This window comes from Homalodisca vitripennis, chromosome 4 (genome assembly GCF_021130785.1).
Source record: "Homalodisca vitripennis isolate AUS2020 chromosome 4, UT_GWSS_2.1, whole genome shotgun sequence".
Taxonomy (NCBI): domain Eukaryota; kingdom Metazoa; phylum Arthropoda; class Insecta; order Hemiptera; family Cicadellidae; genus Homalodisca; species Homalodisca vitripennis.
This window is the reverse complement of record NC_060210.1, coordinates 152,388,598-152,404,713: the sequence shown is the minus strand read 5'-3', so window position 1 is coordinate 152,404,713 and position 16,116 is coordinate 152,388,598. Positions and strand designations below refer to the sequence as shown.

The 16,116-nt window shown below is 30.5% G+C and overlaps 1 protein-coding gene across 2 annotated transcripts in view; it reads left to right on the top strand.

Annotated features, from left to right (window-relative positions):
* LOC124360347 (polycystic kidney disease and receptor for egg jelly-related protein-like) overlaps positions 1-16,116 on the top strand; it is a 135,743-nt gene that overhangs the window by 109,147 nt on the left and 10,480 nt on the right. For both annotated transcript variants that reach the window (XM_046813897.1, XM_046813898.1), the window contains exons 24-30: positions 1,563-1,674; positions 6,011-6,162; positions 9,043-9,172; positions 11,015-11,198; positions 12,456-12,599; positions 13,318-13,529; positions 14,238-14,344. In XM_046813897.1, coding sequence (XP_046669853.1) covers positions 1,563-1,674; positions 6,011-6,162; positions 9,043-9,172; positions 11,015-11,198; positions 12,456-12,599; positions 13,318-13,529; positions 14,238-14,344 — 1,041 coding nt within the window. The remainder of the gene's footprint in view (positions 1-1,562; positions 1,675-6,010; positions 6,163-9,042; positions 9,173-11,014; positions 11,199-12,455; positions 12,600-13,317; positions 13,530-14,237; positions 14,345-16,116) is intronic.

Sequence of the window (16,116 nt, the reverse complement as noted above, 5' to 3'; positions counted from 1 at the left end):
CTTTAGACGACTACCTAGAGCTAAACGTTGGTTGATATTCTGACAATTTTCTTTTGTGTTCTATATAATATTGATGATTTTTATTTAGAGCAGGTGCATCCTAATCTCAAGCATTAAATGTGGATATACAAGAACCTACCATGCCGGTTTCCATAGCCCATAGAATGATCCATAGACTAAAAATGTGCAAAGTTGCAAAAACATAATTGCAGATGCTTTTGACATGATAGCCCATGCAAGGCCTTAATGAAGGAACTTTTTGGATTCATCATCTTCCAAGACACAGGGCAGGAGTTCATATCTTACACCATTTCTTTTCCAACTAATAGTTTCCAAATTAATTCTTTCAGAATGCATAATGTGCTATTTCAGCAGCCCAATATTACGCGGTTTTTAGTCGTTTGCCAGAATAACTTCGTTTGTCCATCTGTAGTAGTTTCATACTAAGGCTTACTTGATAAGCCAAAGAATTTGACTTTATCCTCTCATTAGATTTGGATTTCTCAATACCGGCCAATATTTCAACTATTATTGAAATCGTTGGAGCTGTTCAGTAAAATGTGGTGAAATTTTGGAAAGAATTTCGAGAAAATTGAGTTACTTATAAAAATCTGATTCACGCTCCGACTTTCAGGACCCCCTCTTTAAACTTAAATCTAAAACGCATCAAAAGGTGGAATAAATTGGTCCAAAAGGAATTTGGATTGGTCATTTTATTTTCAAATTCGCATTTTAATATTTTTGCGTAACTTTACCTATAATTTCGTTATAATGTATTTTTTCATATGCAAAGCATATTATATTTTAAATTTAACCCTCTGTCCTGAGTCAAGATCACCCTGCTAAAATCACTTATCTATCATTTTGCGAGTGCTCTTTGAGATTTATAAATAAGCAATTGACATTAATGGGGAAAATAAACTATAACAACGCATTAAAGGGATCTATATTCGGGAACTCAGTGAAGTAGTTTCGAATATAGACTACGACTACTTTCTAATCAATGTATTGAAAAAGTATATGTGTTTTTGCTATATAACGTTTTTCAGTTGGTGCGTTTATTGACAAAACTAGGCCAAAATCAGTAAGATGACCCGTAACCACTGGTCAAAGTATTGGTGTGGTCTAGCACAACTATGTTGAACTCATCAATTTTTCAAAGAATTCGATTTAAAAAAAAATTAGAAGGGTCTCAAAGTTAATAAACAAGATAAGGGAGTTTTTCTTTTCCAGTAGCACATTATTTTGATCAAGCTACTCAATCGTGTCCTTAAATATAATTTATATTCATTGTTTCCCAATAACGTATTATTGTGTACTTTTAAATTATTTGTATATACACAAATATAAATATTATTAACAGTTTTATAACTATATTCTAGACAATAGCCCTTTGGATAATAAACGACAGTGCAATAATTTTAAAGATAGTACAAAATTGTCAGTTTAAACTTAAATAGGTACTGGAGTTTACAAAAATGCACATATGAATTCCAATATTTTGAAATTTTCTTCATTTAATTTTTGTAGTTTAGGCATTAATATAAAACTTCATTTTTCAGATATGCAATTAGATGATTTCCAGTACAAATTCGGATCAAGAGAATTTTTTGTCAGCATTCAAACTCTTATTATAAGCGGTATAATCGCCTTTATCATCATGTTTACTTTTAGGTGAGTTTACGTTATAAATTTAACAATACATATTTCAAAACGTCATTAACTAACAAATAAATATATTTAAATACCTATAATACCTAGATATTTTTAAACCTATAATTTCAGTTACTTTAAATCGTAATTGAAAGCCATATATATATATATATATATATATATATATATATATATATATATATATATATATATATACATACACATATATATATATATCCATGGAAAAGGAGTGGATTTTTAACACAGGCCTTAATCCCTCTATTGTAAGTGAAACAATTTAACATTCCTCTTCTGATAGCGATAATGGTTTAGTACCCCTCTACTAATAGGGATAATTGTTTAGTATTGTTTTTCTTATTGAGGCAATTTAGTCTCTCTCTCACTCTTATGATTGTCCGGCTTTTGATAGTGATAATTATTTACTATTCCTGTTCTGATTAAGACAATTTAGTATTCCTGTATTGAATGACACAATTTATTATCCCTGGCCTGATTGTAAAACAGTATCTCGCTTCTGATTGGGTTAGTGTATTATCTCTCTTCCGAATGAGGCAATTTTTATTCCCCTTCTAAATGAGATAACTTAGTCTTCATCTTATGAGTGAGACAATTTAGTCACCCTTTTCCAAACAAGATAATTTAATCTTCATCTTTTAAGTTAGAACATTTAGTTTCCCTTTTCTGATCGAATCAATGTAGTATTCCACTTCAGAGTGGCAAATTTAGTCTCCTTTTTCTGAATGAGAATATGTTGGTTTTTCTTCAGATTGACAAAATTTTTTTATACATTTTCTGAGCAGAAAATCACGCATCTCTCTCCTCATTAAGACAATTTTAGAATATTCTTAAATTATAGGTTGAACGAAGAGAATTATACCCATAACGCTATTTACAATGTAAACACAGTAACTGTCTGAGTACTTTGGTGTTATCCAGAGGAAACTATTTTGGGGCAAGTTTTCTTTATTGGGGACCAAAATAAAATTCACTATATGTATCTAATACTTTTCTTATTTCATAAGGAATCGAAAATTGCCCGATGAGTCACACTTCCTGTCTCCCAATCTGAATAGGTCTAGACGCACGAATCACCGGTCACTTTCGAATAATTAATTGTTATTATTATTGTTGTTGTTGTTATTTTATTGTTGTTATTGTTTTTATTTATTTATTTTATTCTTTTAGTTACTTTTTTTACTGATTGTCGTGTGCTAGATTATTATATAATGTCATCATGACTAAATATTAACTGAAGAGGAAATGTTTTTATTTGCGGCAACTGGTGATGATGCATTCAAATCAATTCTGGCCTACATCGCTTCCGTTTGGGAGGCAAAACCATTCGTCGTAATGACTTGTAAATTTCTGTTCTTATTACTACTGTAATTATTTATTTTGGTCACCTATTATGAAATATAATCCATAAATAGTGCCCTCCGGTTAATACTAAAGTACCACTGCCGAGAAATCGACATTCCTTTTAATTTCCAGCATTATTAAATGTTTGAGCTCCGAGTCTTCTTGATGTGCCACTACCGCTTCCTGGACCTTATGAGAGAGTAACAACGAATCTAGTGATATAATATCAAACAAAATATTGTACAATATTTATTATGCGTGTTCTGAGAGGAATTCATTGAACTGTTAGTTATCTTATTTTTTATAATGTGAAGTTTAATATTTGGAGTTAAAGTATTCATTTTATTTATTTATATTTATGTTGAGCTTTCTTGGTGGGCACGTAGTAGTTATCTCATACTACAACAGTTTCGATTGTGGAGTTTATATATAATGGTTACAATACAATAGTTAACAATTTTTCGATTAATTCCATTTGTTTCAGTTGTAAATATCTTGTCTGAATTCCTTTAAATACAAAACAATTGTATTCTTCCCCCACATTGTGTGTATTTTTCAGGTACCTTTATTTTATTTTTGGAGCGTTAAAACTCTTTTAACATAATTGACTATCTTTATATTATGTTTGTATGAAGATCAATATTCAATCAAAGTTTTATTTCAAATACATCCAAATTATCTTATTTCCATATTCTGTATATTTCACATGTGCCTTTAGAGTAATTTAATATTATCTATTATTATATTGTAATAAAACCAAATAGAGATATTATAAAGCAGGTCCTAACTAACTTCGCTATTGAGTATAAGCATCAGCTACATTGACAAACAGTTAACTATCAACAAACAGAATGGATTATCTCCTCATCATCAACCCACCCTAATTATAAATTATACTAACCTTTAGATCCTGGCCTTCTATGAACTAGCACCAAAACAGTATTGCGACTTAAAACGGAGGTTTCAAATATTGTAATTTGAACAATCATAACTGCATAACAACACAAGGTCTGAATATGATATTCCGGCAATGAGGGAGTTATTGTCGTATTAAAAAAAATATATGGACACAGTGGGAAAGGTATTATTTGATTAATGGCGTTATTATATCAAAGACAAAATTACTTAATAATGAATTGTGTCTTTAGTAATTATGAAAACAAAACAAAACCTGGTATACTTATGGACAGATCTAAGTTGTTTAATACTATCGTTTCCTGAGTTATATTGATACTGTTCTAGTCATGTGACTTGGACTTTTAATTGCTTTGTGTTGTTTGAAAAATTACAACTTTGGACAACAATTTTTCCTTTATACCTCATACATATTATGGTGCTACAAAGATAGTTTTAAGTTGATTTATTCCATGATAAGATTTGAACACATATTTGGTAGAGAATGGAAGAGTTGTAATCTCCAAAATCTGACACGAGACAATAGATTTACACAGACTGAATACAATTTTATATAACTCACTATTTTTTATTAAACATGTAATACATTTGTCATTGAAAAGTGACAGGTTTACCGGAGTGAAGAAGGTTATCGTAAGTAAACATTAAAATGTAATGATCAAATTTGTTTTAATACAAGTTGGTATAATGTAATTAATTTTATTGACTCTAGAATTGTGATTTATTATTTTACTACGGATAAAAAGACATCAGACTCAACGTTGCTCCGTTCGACTGATTAAATTGATCATACTGTACCGTTTTACTGGCACATGAGGGGTTAGCTTTGAAATTTAAATGTTTGTGAAGGTTAAAAAAAAGGAAAATGAAAATCTTTTGAAATAAATAAAGTTCAAACTAAAATAAAACTTCTTCTTAAAAATAATTACTGGATTTAAAATTAAAATAAAAACTTCTTGATGACTTTTAATTTCAACTTTGTAATATATTCGTCACTCCAAAAATGTACAAAGTTCTTACAGCTTGTTTTTTATTCAATTTTCAAATTCAAAACTTTCCCACTCTAATCTGATTTGGCAATTCTTCACTTTACCGTAATTTATCTTCAAAATTCAATTTTATTTTGTTACTAATTTCATTTACTTTAATTTAACTATTACTTCTTTTCAGTGTTAGAATTGTTATTTTAAATTCTTCAGTGTTAGAGTTTTAAAAATATTGCTGAAAGCATCTGTAACAAACACAAAACTCTTTTAGTATTTTTACATAAAATTTTATATACATGTGCTCACTGCACCAACAAGTTTTATATTGCACAGATCAAAAGGACAAGTTCCTAAATTCCCATTAAATTTAATTTTTACAATATTTCTTTCCCCAAAATTATTCAAAATAACTAAGAATTATTATTGACTGGACTCCAGTTAAAAGGTTCACTTACCCGCAGGTTTGATGACGATTAGCAAAAGATTAAATCTAAGCACTTTCAAAGTCTACTCGTTACTATAACATCCGATCAACTGAGACGGGAGGTACGGCACCTACCTCACCCCACCTCTCAATTTCGTTATCAAACACTGCCATCTGCGATGCGCGCCTCTCTGATAGCAGCCTCCTTTGTACTGTCCAGCCCTTATTATTCTTCTGGACCTACTCCTTCCACCGGTAATCCAGTTACCCCAGAATTATTACTTAATACAATCGGAACAATACTACACTCAATTCGTATATTATTAGTAAATCGAATAAATTCCTTCATGTTTGATAAATTATTAAATATTTAACCGGTAATAACTAATATTATCAACATTCTTGTGTTAAATTATGTGAATCATAGATAAGTAAATTGAGAAAAAGCCCAGTTTGAAGGTCACATTACATAATTACGTACTCGTGAACTATCCGAATGTACGCACTAACATTTGGTCTCAGAATACTTTATATTTGTATTCACCACAAAATTCTAAAATATTTTGGATGCACAAACATGTTTTTTCTAAATGGTAAAGTAAATAAACTGGATGATGTATCATTATTATAACTTGCGAACATATAATTTCAGGAGAAGCTATACCATCATATATGACGTTAAATACAAGCCCTCACTGTACGTTAGGAGTGATACTGATTATTATTATGATGTTAAAGTCAGAAGACAATCAGTCTTGTCTCTTCAGGCAAGTAAAGATGAAGTTACAACTCAAGAACAACAAAGTAAGTATGTAAAATACGTATATACTATTCTATATAACGATCAACGATGAAAAGGATTCTGTGGTGGTGAATTTGCTTAAACAAAACCATACTCATAAGGTTAAAAATGCTGCATCAATCCAATTAAAACATTAGATTAGCATAGAGAACTAGTTAGGTTTTTCTTCAAACTAATTCCATCTCTATTGAGTGTTTAAATTAAAATCAATGATTTTCTACAACGAAGGGATACATCACACTATGTCTTCGTTGAGGTTGTGTTCTAATTTTCTAGTCTATATCTGGTTTCATTCTCAACGTGTCCTAAGGACAGATAAGAAGACAAACGAATTTCCAGTGGCATACGAAAGAACATTGTGTCAGCCTACAAAATGATACACTTCAAAAACGATCAGCCGAATTCCATTGATGGGCAGGCACTTTCATAGCCTATTAATAATAATAATGTTTTATTTTCTCAAATTTATGTACAGTAAAAGTTGTCTTACAAGCAATAATTTCTTAGAAACCAGGTCTGACCAGAAGAAGAAGAAGAATGATTTATTTCAACGATTATAATAACGAAACATGATATTCATTTTTAATCTTTGCCCAACAAACAATGATATAAAATCGTCTCTTTAGTTGGTTGCTACGTTTAAAAATACATGTTTCTATATTTATTCGGCTTAAAGAACAAACATATCTAACAGAAGCATAACAACTAAAACAGCTTTTACACTTATGTCTTAATTAAACTGGCCCATTTGTGTGGAAAAACTACGGGTCACCCCCACCCTGCACCACACTCTAGCAGACGTGCCATTGTTCAGGTGTTTTATAGTCTAGAAAATCCGCGTCGATACTCTCAAACATGATAACTTGTATATTAACAATTTTCTGACGTCCAAAAAAAACTATTTCCCTATATTCATCGAGTAGAGAGTTAAATTGATTTCCGAAGTGTATTAAACCACTCTTTAGGTGTAATATTCCTTATATGCTTATTAGAACGTATTTTAACAAGATTGATCGCCCGCCAATTAATAGTTCTTTGTATCTTTGACTTGGTTTGGATACAACCACTTTATTATAATATCGAATTTTTTTTTCTCTACACAAATTTTGTAATGTTTATTTGCGTCCAAATATTCCATTCTGACACTACTAGAGTTTGTTCAAAAAGTATTAAGTAACTTAAATACGCGTTTACTTAATTTCAAACATTAATAATCATACTAAGGCTGTTTGTTGTTAAATATTTCTTACGATTATGTATTAATTTTAAATTACTACATTAATCATATTTTCAGTTACCCTAGATACATTTTCTTGGTTGTCACTACTCAACTAATAATCTATAAATAAACTATTTGTTTTATCAACATATGTTCTATTATCGCTATCTGTCCATTCAATTTAGGCAACAATAATAGTGATCTTCCCCCCTCCTCTTTTTCCTCAATGGCAAGGTCATTCACTTCAAAAGTAACTTCGATTGGCAAATAGTCAGAACCGGGGTGAGAAAGTCTACTACTTGAAAGTCATGTACGAGGTGTAAACAGTCTATTGACACTGTCACCAAGTAGAAAACAGAGCATCTCATAGGACCTACAAAAGTGTATTCTCCTTTTTTTCTACTGGAGATCGCCAGTTTAAAATAATTAAATGATGGAATAGTTCCATTACTCGTTTGACTTCCCATTCAAAATTGAATCTTTAGATTTTCTGATGACGCTAAGGTCACTATTTAATTCATTTAACATTAATTTGGTTATACTCTGCTCGAAACCAACTCTTCCATTGACATCACCTAAAATTACTTAATTGTTTATATGATTATTTTCGGAAAAAATAACGTACATTAAACCCTGTAACGGTAATAATAAATGAGAATACCGCCAATCAAATTTTTTTCTATAGCTGTAACTTATCTGAATGAATTTAAAAGATTCTAGTGATATAAATTTCATGATTTTTGCAAAAGTGAACTTTAAATTTTAAAAATATGCATACTCGCAGATGAATTTACCAAAGCTAGCCAATCTTGTGACCTGAATTTTGAAATCTCTAAATTTACTTACAAATAATTCGATATCCTGGTCAAGACAAAAATTTTCAAGTAAAATAATATTATAACCACTAATAAAATTTTAAAACGAAAACGTAATTAGCCTTATGTTTTAGTCCACACACATTGTAGCAGACTATTTTTAAATTATTTTTTCAATCACCTTTACTCCTTTCCCTCAAGCTCGACCACCCCCCGGATGCAGGATCAGCAAAGTCCTCTCACCCCTCAGTGGTGTTCGCAGCCGGTCCAGAGCTCGTCCCCGTCTCCGAGGCTGCTGGGTCAGCGGCGCCTGCGCTCACAGTGGTCGTTGTTGTGCTCGCACCTCTCTCCGGTCTTGGAGCTCCCGGTTGTCGCTGTTGTCTCGGAGCCCGCTCTCTCAGCCCATCCAGAAAGCCGTTAAAGACGTGGTTGAAGAGCGTTTTAAGCTGGTTACCGCCGGCTTCTTGTCCTCCCATTAGCTTTCCATCCTCCCATGTAAACCTGATGACTTAATGGTAAGGTGATCAAACGCAAAAGGCATTCTCATCCACTCCACTTCGGACCGCATCGCCGCTAGACACGAACGTATATTACGCAGCTCCATTAAAGTAATCCCTGTGCACAGTGTACCCCGTTTCCTTCAGGGATGAAACTCGGGACCCGTATTAATTGATACTTGTACGTGTGTGATTAAAATGTATTTATCCTGATTGCTATGTATAGACACATTTTTGTTGCAGAATATTATCTGTCTGCTATAAATTAGGCTACTAGACTGAAAAGCTGCATTTTAATAATAATTATTATTTTACTCTTGTATTACTAACTTGTAAATGATATGATTCCAGATAAATCCGTATACCAGAACTTTGTTCGATTGGTTGTAAAAAATATGAGAACACCACCTTTGCCACCAGTTCAGTTACCTCCATTCTACATAGTGATTAAGAAGAGGAAAATATGGTTTACATTGGCATGGTAATATTACGCAGTACTAAATTTGTATGCACTGGAATAGGAAAGTTAGGTATACTATAACCTATAACTTCTCTATCAATACTAAGTCCGTACTACTTGAAAACTGAAAATAAGATTTAATTAAACAACTAAATCTGGAAATACATTGCGGAATCGATTTCTACGATTGATACATCAGTGAAAAGCTCGCACTCCTCAAAATGTATAGAAACCAAAGTATTACTTCTGAAATGTTCATGACAACTAGTATGAAAAATCACTCTGATGTATGCTGTCGTACTTAATTCTAACCTAAATTAGAATAAAATAAATATTAGTTATAAACACGTCACTAGCATGAGATGTTTTTGCACTTTTTAATATCAAACAATAATTTTTATTCAAACTGTACATTTTATAATAATATGCATTTGAATGCCACCGATATGGGCCGGAGGTTTTGACCAAAACTTTAATTTATTACATTACACATAATGCATTGAGAATAAGATATCCATCGTACAATATACGATTTTCTTACAAGAAGGTTACCTGGTATAAATATAAGTATTTAAGATCGTAAGATGGTGTCACTATTACTTTGATTTTTTACCAATCTGATCAGCTACAAACGATACAGCTAGTGTATCCACTAAATTGTGAGCTGACACATATAAAGTGTCAATGCAAATTAATTTAGTTAGTTTACATTTCTAGTATTACTGCCAAAAGATAACAAATAATATTTTGTAAACGTTTTATTGCTTAAATATGATTTGTTATACAGTTTTAAATGGTAATTTAATTTATGTACAGCGCATTCTGCTGTTTCTGTACTTGATTGAAAAAGGAGATCAGGCCATCTCACTCACAAATTTCATATCTGATTGGCCTTGTTAACGTGTTACAGATTTTGTTTTATGACGATGGTTATGACATTACTGTTCCTACATCTTATCTGTTGAAAATAATAAGTTTATATGGTATATTTATTGATATTATATTTCAACCAAAGTTGTTACAAAATAAATTTGGAATATAATTTAGTAGCCCTACAAAACTGAAACTCCTTATTTATATACAAGCCACATATATGTATATATATATAAATATATATATATATATATATATATATATATATATATATGTATATATATATATATATATATATATATGTATATATATATATATATATATATATGTGTATATATATATATGTATATATATATATATAATATAAACATATAATACACACAATATATATTATGTTTATTATATGTATATAATATATACATATAATAAAAATTTAACTGCTACAGATTTACGTTATTTATTCTGTAAGACAAAGTTCCATGAAGACCCATGGAACTCGGTTGAGTGTTAGCGAAAACTATCTTTTCACTAGATATATTGATAGCGAAATTGTGTGTATTTTGCTACCCACTAGGAGGAATGACACTATTCAATTTCTGTTTTTCTGTCTCGCAAAATATCGGACTTTATCATGTGTGTTCCAAATTAGAAGATATATTCCAAGTATTTTTGAATTCATTATAAGTCTAAAATATTATGAATTTCTCTATCAAATGGTAAAGTGTTGTCAAAGTTTTATGCATAATCTGAGTAGATGAGATAATCCAGAATTATGGAAAACATATGTTCCGTTGCTCCAAGAATCCTCATTGTTTTGTTCTGGAAAGGCCTTATAACTTTTTACGGAAATTTCCTAATATAAATTGATTTTATTATACAAACGTTCATCCTTAACTTTGTGTTATTCAGCGTAATTGTCTACAAAATAAAACATTTTGTTAATAATTTTGCTTATAAAAATTTACAAGGCTACTCTTATAACTGTTTCAGGATATTTTGTATTGCTGCAATTTTTGTATCTGCTTATTTTGTGATGCTTTATGGATTGAAACTTGGTCCAGTAAAAAGTAAAGAATGGCTTTCGACAGTATTAGCCTCTTCAGGGGCAGACACGTTTGTTTCAAGCCCAATCAAGATAATATTCTTCGCTATTGCCTTGACTATGGTATTCCAGGTAAGTGTTAATCAAATAAATTAATATATACATTTATATAATTAACCTTATTATATAAATTTAAGGTGCTAATGTTTATGTATTTTTGTAGAGTAATTTTTGAACTTTATTCCTCATCTAAGTGGACTTAAATATGCGCTGCTGTTTCACCAACAACTTTGTTTCTCGTAAATGAACTGAGCGAATGAGGATTATTCTTCAGGAAAGGGCAGAATATGAGAAATAGAAAAAGTTTAATTAATATTGAGACTATGATAAAAATATTAATATTGGTCTTATAATGGTCTTTTTATTATTGTAAATAGGCTGCTACACAATTTCTATGAAAACAAAATTCAATAACTTCACATTCACAATTTAGTTAACGTAGTAAAATTATCTAATATGTATGTCTTGTTTCCAAAATGTTTAAATAAAAAGTGTTTTTACTTTTGTTATGATTTGACTCTTTATATGAAAACAAATATTCAAAATAGTAGTTAAATTAATTGAACATATGATTGTATTGTAATAATACAATGTTACACGGAACAGTTGCGTACATTTAACGGGCTCTTTCAATTAATATTTTAGAACGCAATGACTCAGATGGGATTTGTAACTGTTTTAGAAACCAGTAGGACGTAGTCCGGAGGCCTTTTCCATGTAGAAATAAACCTATATTTATCCCAGGGGCCCTAAGAATGTTCAGGGAACATTTTAGTACAATCGGTTAAATAATTTATGTGTCAAAGCAAAACAAACGAACTAAGCACTTTCACATTTATATTATTATTAGGATATGGTTTTCTGAGTATGTTTATTCTTATTAAATATATATTTCAAATATAATTTTAATTTGAGAATTATTGTTTACCATATATTTTCCATGTTTGTTCACTATAATGAAGTGAAGCATTACGACTTTTTACAAGGTTAAATTAACTTTTACAGAACTCGGACGAAAAGATAGCAGTCATTAATGAGTCCCTCATCGATAAAGCGGATAACTCGTTGATTTACTTGACTTTTTTGTAGCAATTTAGATTCAGTTTTATGAAATAATATTAATGCAGAGATCAAAAATGTATTGCTTAAAAGCAGGTGTTAGAAAACTATATTTCTGAAGAATGTATTTTACCATATTTCCGTTAATACTAACTGATGATACCAAAACCGGCGAAAGGATTTTTGAAATATTATTTTGTGGAAGTAATAATAAGTTTATCAACAGTAAACACATTGTATATAGTCTTCACATTGTTTTATTTTGTTTAGAGGATGTATGAAGTAAATACCCATGCAGTCAGCTACAAGGAAGCTATGCGTTTAACCTTTGAAAATAACGAAGAGCATCTAGCCGAAGTATTAGCTAAAAGAGAACTTCCGATGTACGCTCCACTTACTCAAGCAAAGAGATATGTACGTACTATTCTTAATAGTATTAAAGGAATACAATTATTTAATGTAAGTGAAAACCATGTTTTATTCTGAACATTTAAAATCATAATTCTATTTCTAACTTCGAACCCAATAAATATTACTCTTATTTTAAATCTATTCTAAAATATTCTAGTGCAAAGAGACATCTTTTTCATTTATACACAAATGTTATAACTTTCAGAGATAATTTTATCAAAACTTTTTTAATATTCGACTGTTGTACTCGTTTGTGCCTTTTCCCGCTTGAGAGCAAGAGACATGAAAATCAAGACAATGATGTTGTTGAAAAATTAGGTAACAACACACGAATCTATATCTGTTCATGTTGCACAAATTAAATATTTATTACTGAATGGGTCATCAAGTATCTAGGTTAAATTGACAATTATAACTATGAGACATTGGTATTTTTGAACCAAAGTTATTTTAAACATATTTTGTAATGTCCGTAGAAGGTACATAAGACATATAATTGCGGGATTATAATGTTTAAATCAAAATTGTGTATACAGTAAATTAAAATGTAAGACACTGCATTATTAGTTTCAAAATAGTAAAGGATAAAATTTTTTAGAATCTTGTTGTTGAAATAATACAAAACAATGTAGCGAGTATCATTATCATATTAGTTAAAACATACTATATAATGTAATAAAATAACCTTTTAATAACATTTTTACATTTTTTTCTTGTATAGGAAATGATCCGAAAGAAACAGTTGAGGAAGGATTGGTTTGATCTACTAGACTTTGTCATATCCGCGTTCTTCGTCATTGTTGTTTGTACTGTCATCTCTAGACTGTGGAGTTCCCGTTATCGCACAAACAATCAACTGCATACGGTAATGACAAGATCTCACTACATAAACTTGGGAGCTGTTAACTTCTATTCTATTTCCAACATTAATCAGTAAGTATTACTGTATTAGTCATATTATAATGTTTAAATTAACAATTATCCTTTATTTTTATTTTCTTTAATTTATTTAGGCCTACAGTATTGTAGATCCGAACATTATAAGATAACCTAAATTTATTGTGTAATTTGCATATTTTCTCTCAAGAGTATCAAAAAGTTAGGGGTCCCAAGGAATATGTGAGAATAAACCATTTCTGTGTGGATATGATAATTGGCTAGGAGGTTGATGGGAGCCTATACTGCCTTTAGCTAATATTATTGCTATAGCAATACTTTATCCATTTATATAAGCAATGGAAAATAGGTAATAATTGAGAGTTGAAATTTAAAATGCGTACGTAAGATTTTGCATGAAATAGCTAATTAATATAAATTCACTTATTGCTATCTTGTTATGGAGACGTATGTTACACAACAAGAATAACTAATATAATAAATTATTCTTTTGCACTTTCTGGACAGGTAGAGGACAGTATGGATACTATTTCAATCATTTACATTGAATTGATGGGGTTACAAAGAAAGACTATTGTATTGCTTAGCCTACTATTTGGAGGTTCTATTTTAAATGAAAAACGAATACGAATTTATATTGTAAACCTAATATACAAGAAGAAAATAACAACAAAACTATAAAAGATATATAACTGATAAGACTGTAATTGCCCAAGTCTGCATTTATAAACTTTGTTTGTACAGAATGGAAAAGTATTTGGAGTACACATTCATGTATGCAGCATACAACACAAGATGGTATAATGACGTCAAGTTTGTGAAGAAGAATGAAGAGATGAACGTGACACAGGGTATTGTTTTACATTCTGCCAACAATTTTACTTTTTATTAATTGAAGGTTTATCCTTGACGAGTTTGTTATAATTGTCTCGGAGAAGTATTGGGTACAGCCAAAGCTAATAGACTATTACTTGCATGTAGGGAACACAGCTGATTAGCAAGAGAGTTACGTATGTATATTCACAAATTCCGAGATTGCGAGTTAATTTCGTGAGTTTAGGGCATTCATTTGGTTAGTTTACAAGATATAATAGCGGTTGGAAAGGATTACTCCTTCTGTTTACTAGGCAAAAAACTATAATTTTGAAATATATTCTTTCTATACGCAGTGAAAATTAATTGTCTAACAACTAGAAGTAATAAATAATAAACTTTTATGAATATGTGGATTAATTTATAATATAAATGGAAATTGGTTATTTGTTTTACTCTGTATAACATTTTCAGCTCAATTATATGAAAGTTTGTAGCAGTTTGAAATGAAATGTGATAAATTTTAGGTTAGGTGTCACTAGTCCTAACCTCGCCAATTGAATATGTTTTACGTTGAATTCAATAAAGACATTTTTTTAAAATTTAATTTCATTTCATTTCATAAATTACTTACACGAACAAGTATATTTATTCTGCCAAAAATTTATTAATTATACAAAGAGTCCTAAAATAGTTTTGGTGTCAAGACGTCATCAATCGCTAACGTACAATAGACTAAAAATGCTGTAAAAATTTAAAATACTAAGCGTAACTAATTCTAAATTTAACGAATAAAAAAGACACCTAGTATAAAGAAAAATTAAAGAATTCCAGTAGGCAATAGAATAACTTTACTCTCTATTCAAAAGAACAGAAAGGTCTATGATCCAAACCTGCCCCTATCTGTGGGCAAGAACTGTTTATCCTTAAGTGATTTAGTTAATATGTTATAATTTCTTTTAAAACTACTGTAATATTTTAATATAGAATTTCTAATTATTTTTAACAACAATAAGAATTTTAACAATTCAAACAAACGGGCTTTACAAAACTATTTCAATTGTTAAGCAATAATAAATTAAACTCCATAATTTTCCCAAATAATTTAAATCTACAATACACAAAATCTAATATAAATGGGCCAATTTGCAGTTTCTTACCTTTTACCTAGGTACAAAAACGGTTTAATGTATTTCTTTAATTAATTGGTTTCTTAGTTTGACGCACTTTGAGCGGATATGCGGATATTTAGACACAATAACAATACTTACATCACAATCAAACAATTATAGTGAAAGCAAATAAGGATTTATGGTGAAGAGTCAGGGTAGTCGCCTCACACGCACGCAACCCCACTCGCAGGAACGCAAAGGGTTGAGGCACCTGCCGTTTTCTGTCCCGTGTTATTTAGCAACATTTCAGACACTTGAATTTAGCAAAGCTATATGACAAATGCAATGAAATTATGCTTTGTCAGGTATAATGTTTTCCCGTTAATGTTCAGTACCTACATACAGTAATGACTGTAGAATAACTGTACAAATAACAAAAATATGAGTTTTATTGGGAAAGTTTACTTGGTGACTAACAGGACGGAAATGTTGCTGGATCTTAATCCCCTGAACTGTTTTATTGGGAAGTGAATTGTGCGACAAACAGGACGGAAATGCTGGTGGGTCATAATCCCTTCACAGTTTCATTGGAAAGGGCACTTGGTGACTAACGGGACTAAAATGCTGCTGGGTCATAATCCCTGCATTGTATTATTGGGGAAGTGCATTTGGTGACTAACGGGATGGAAATGCTGCCA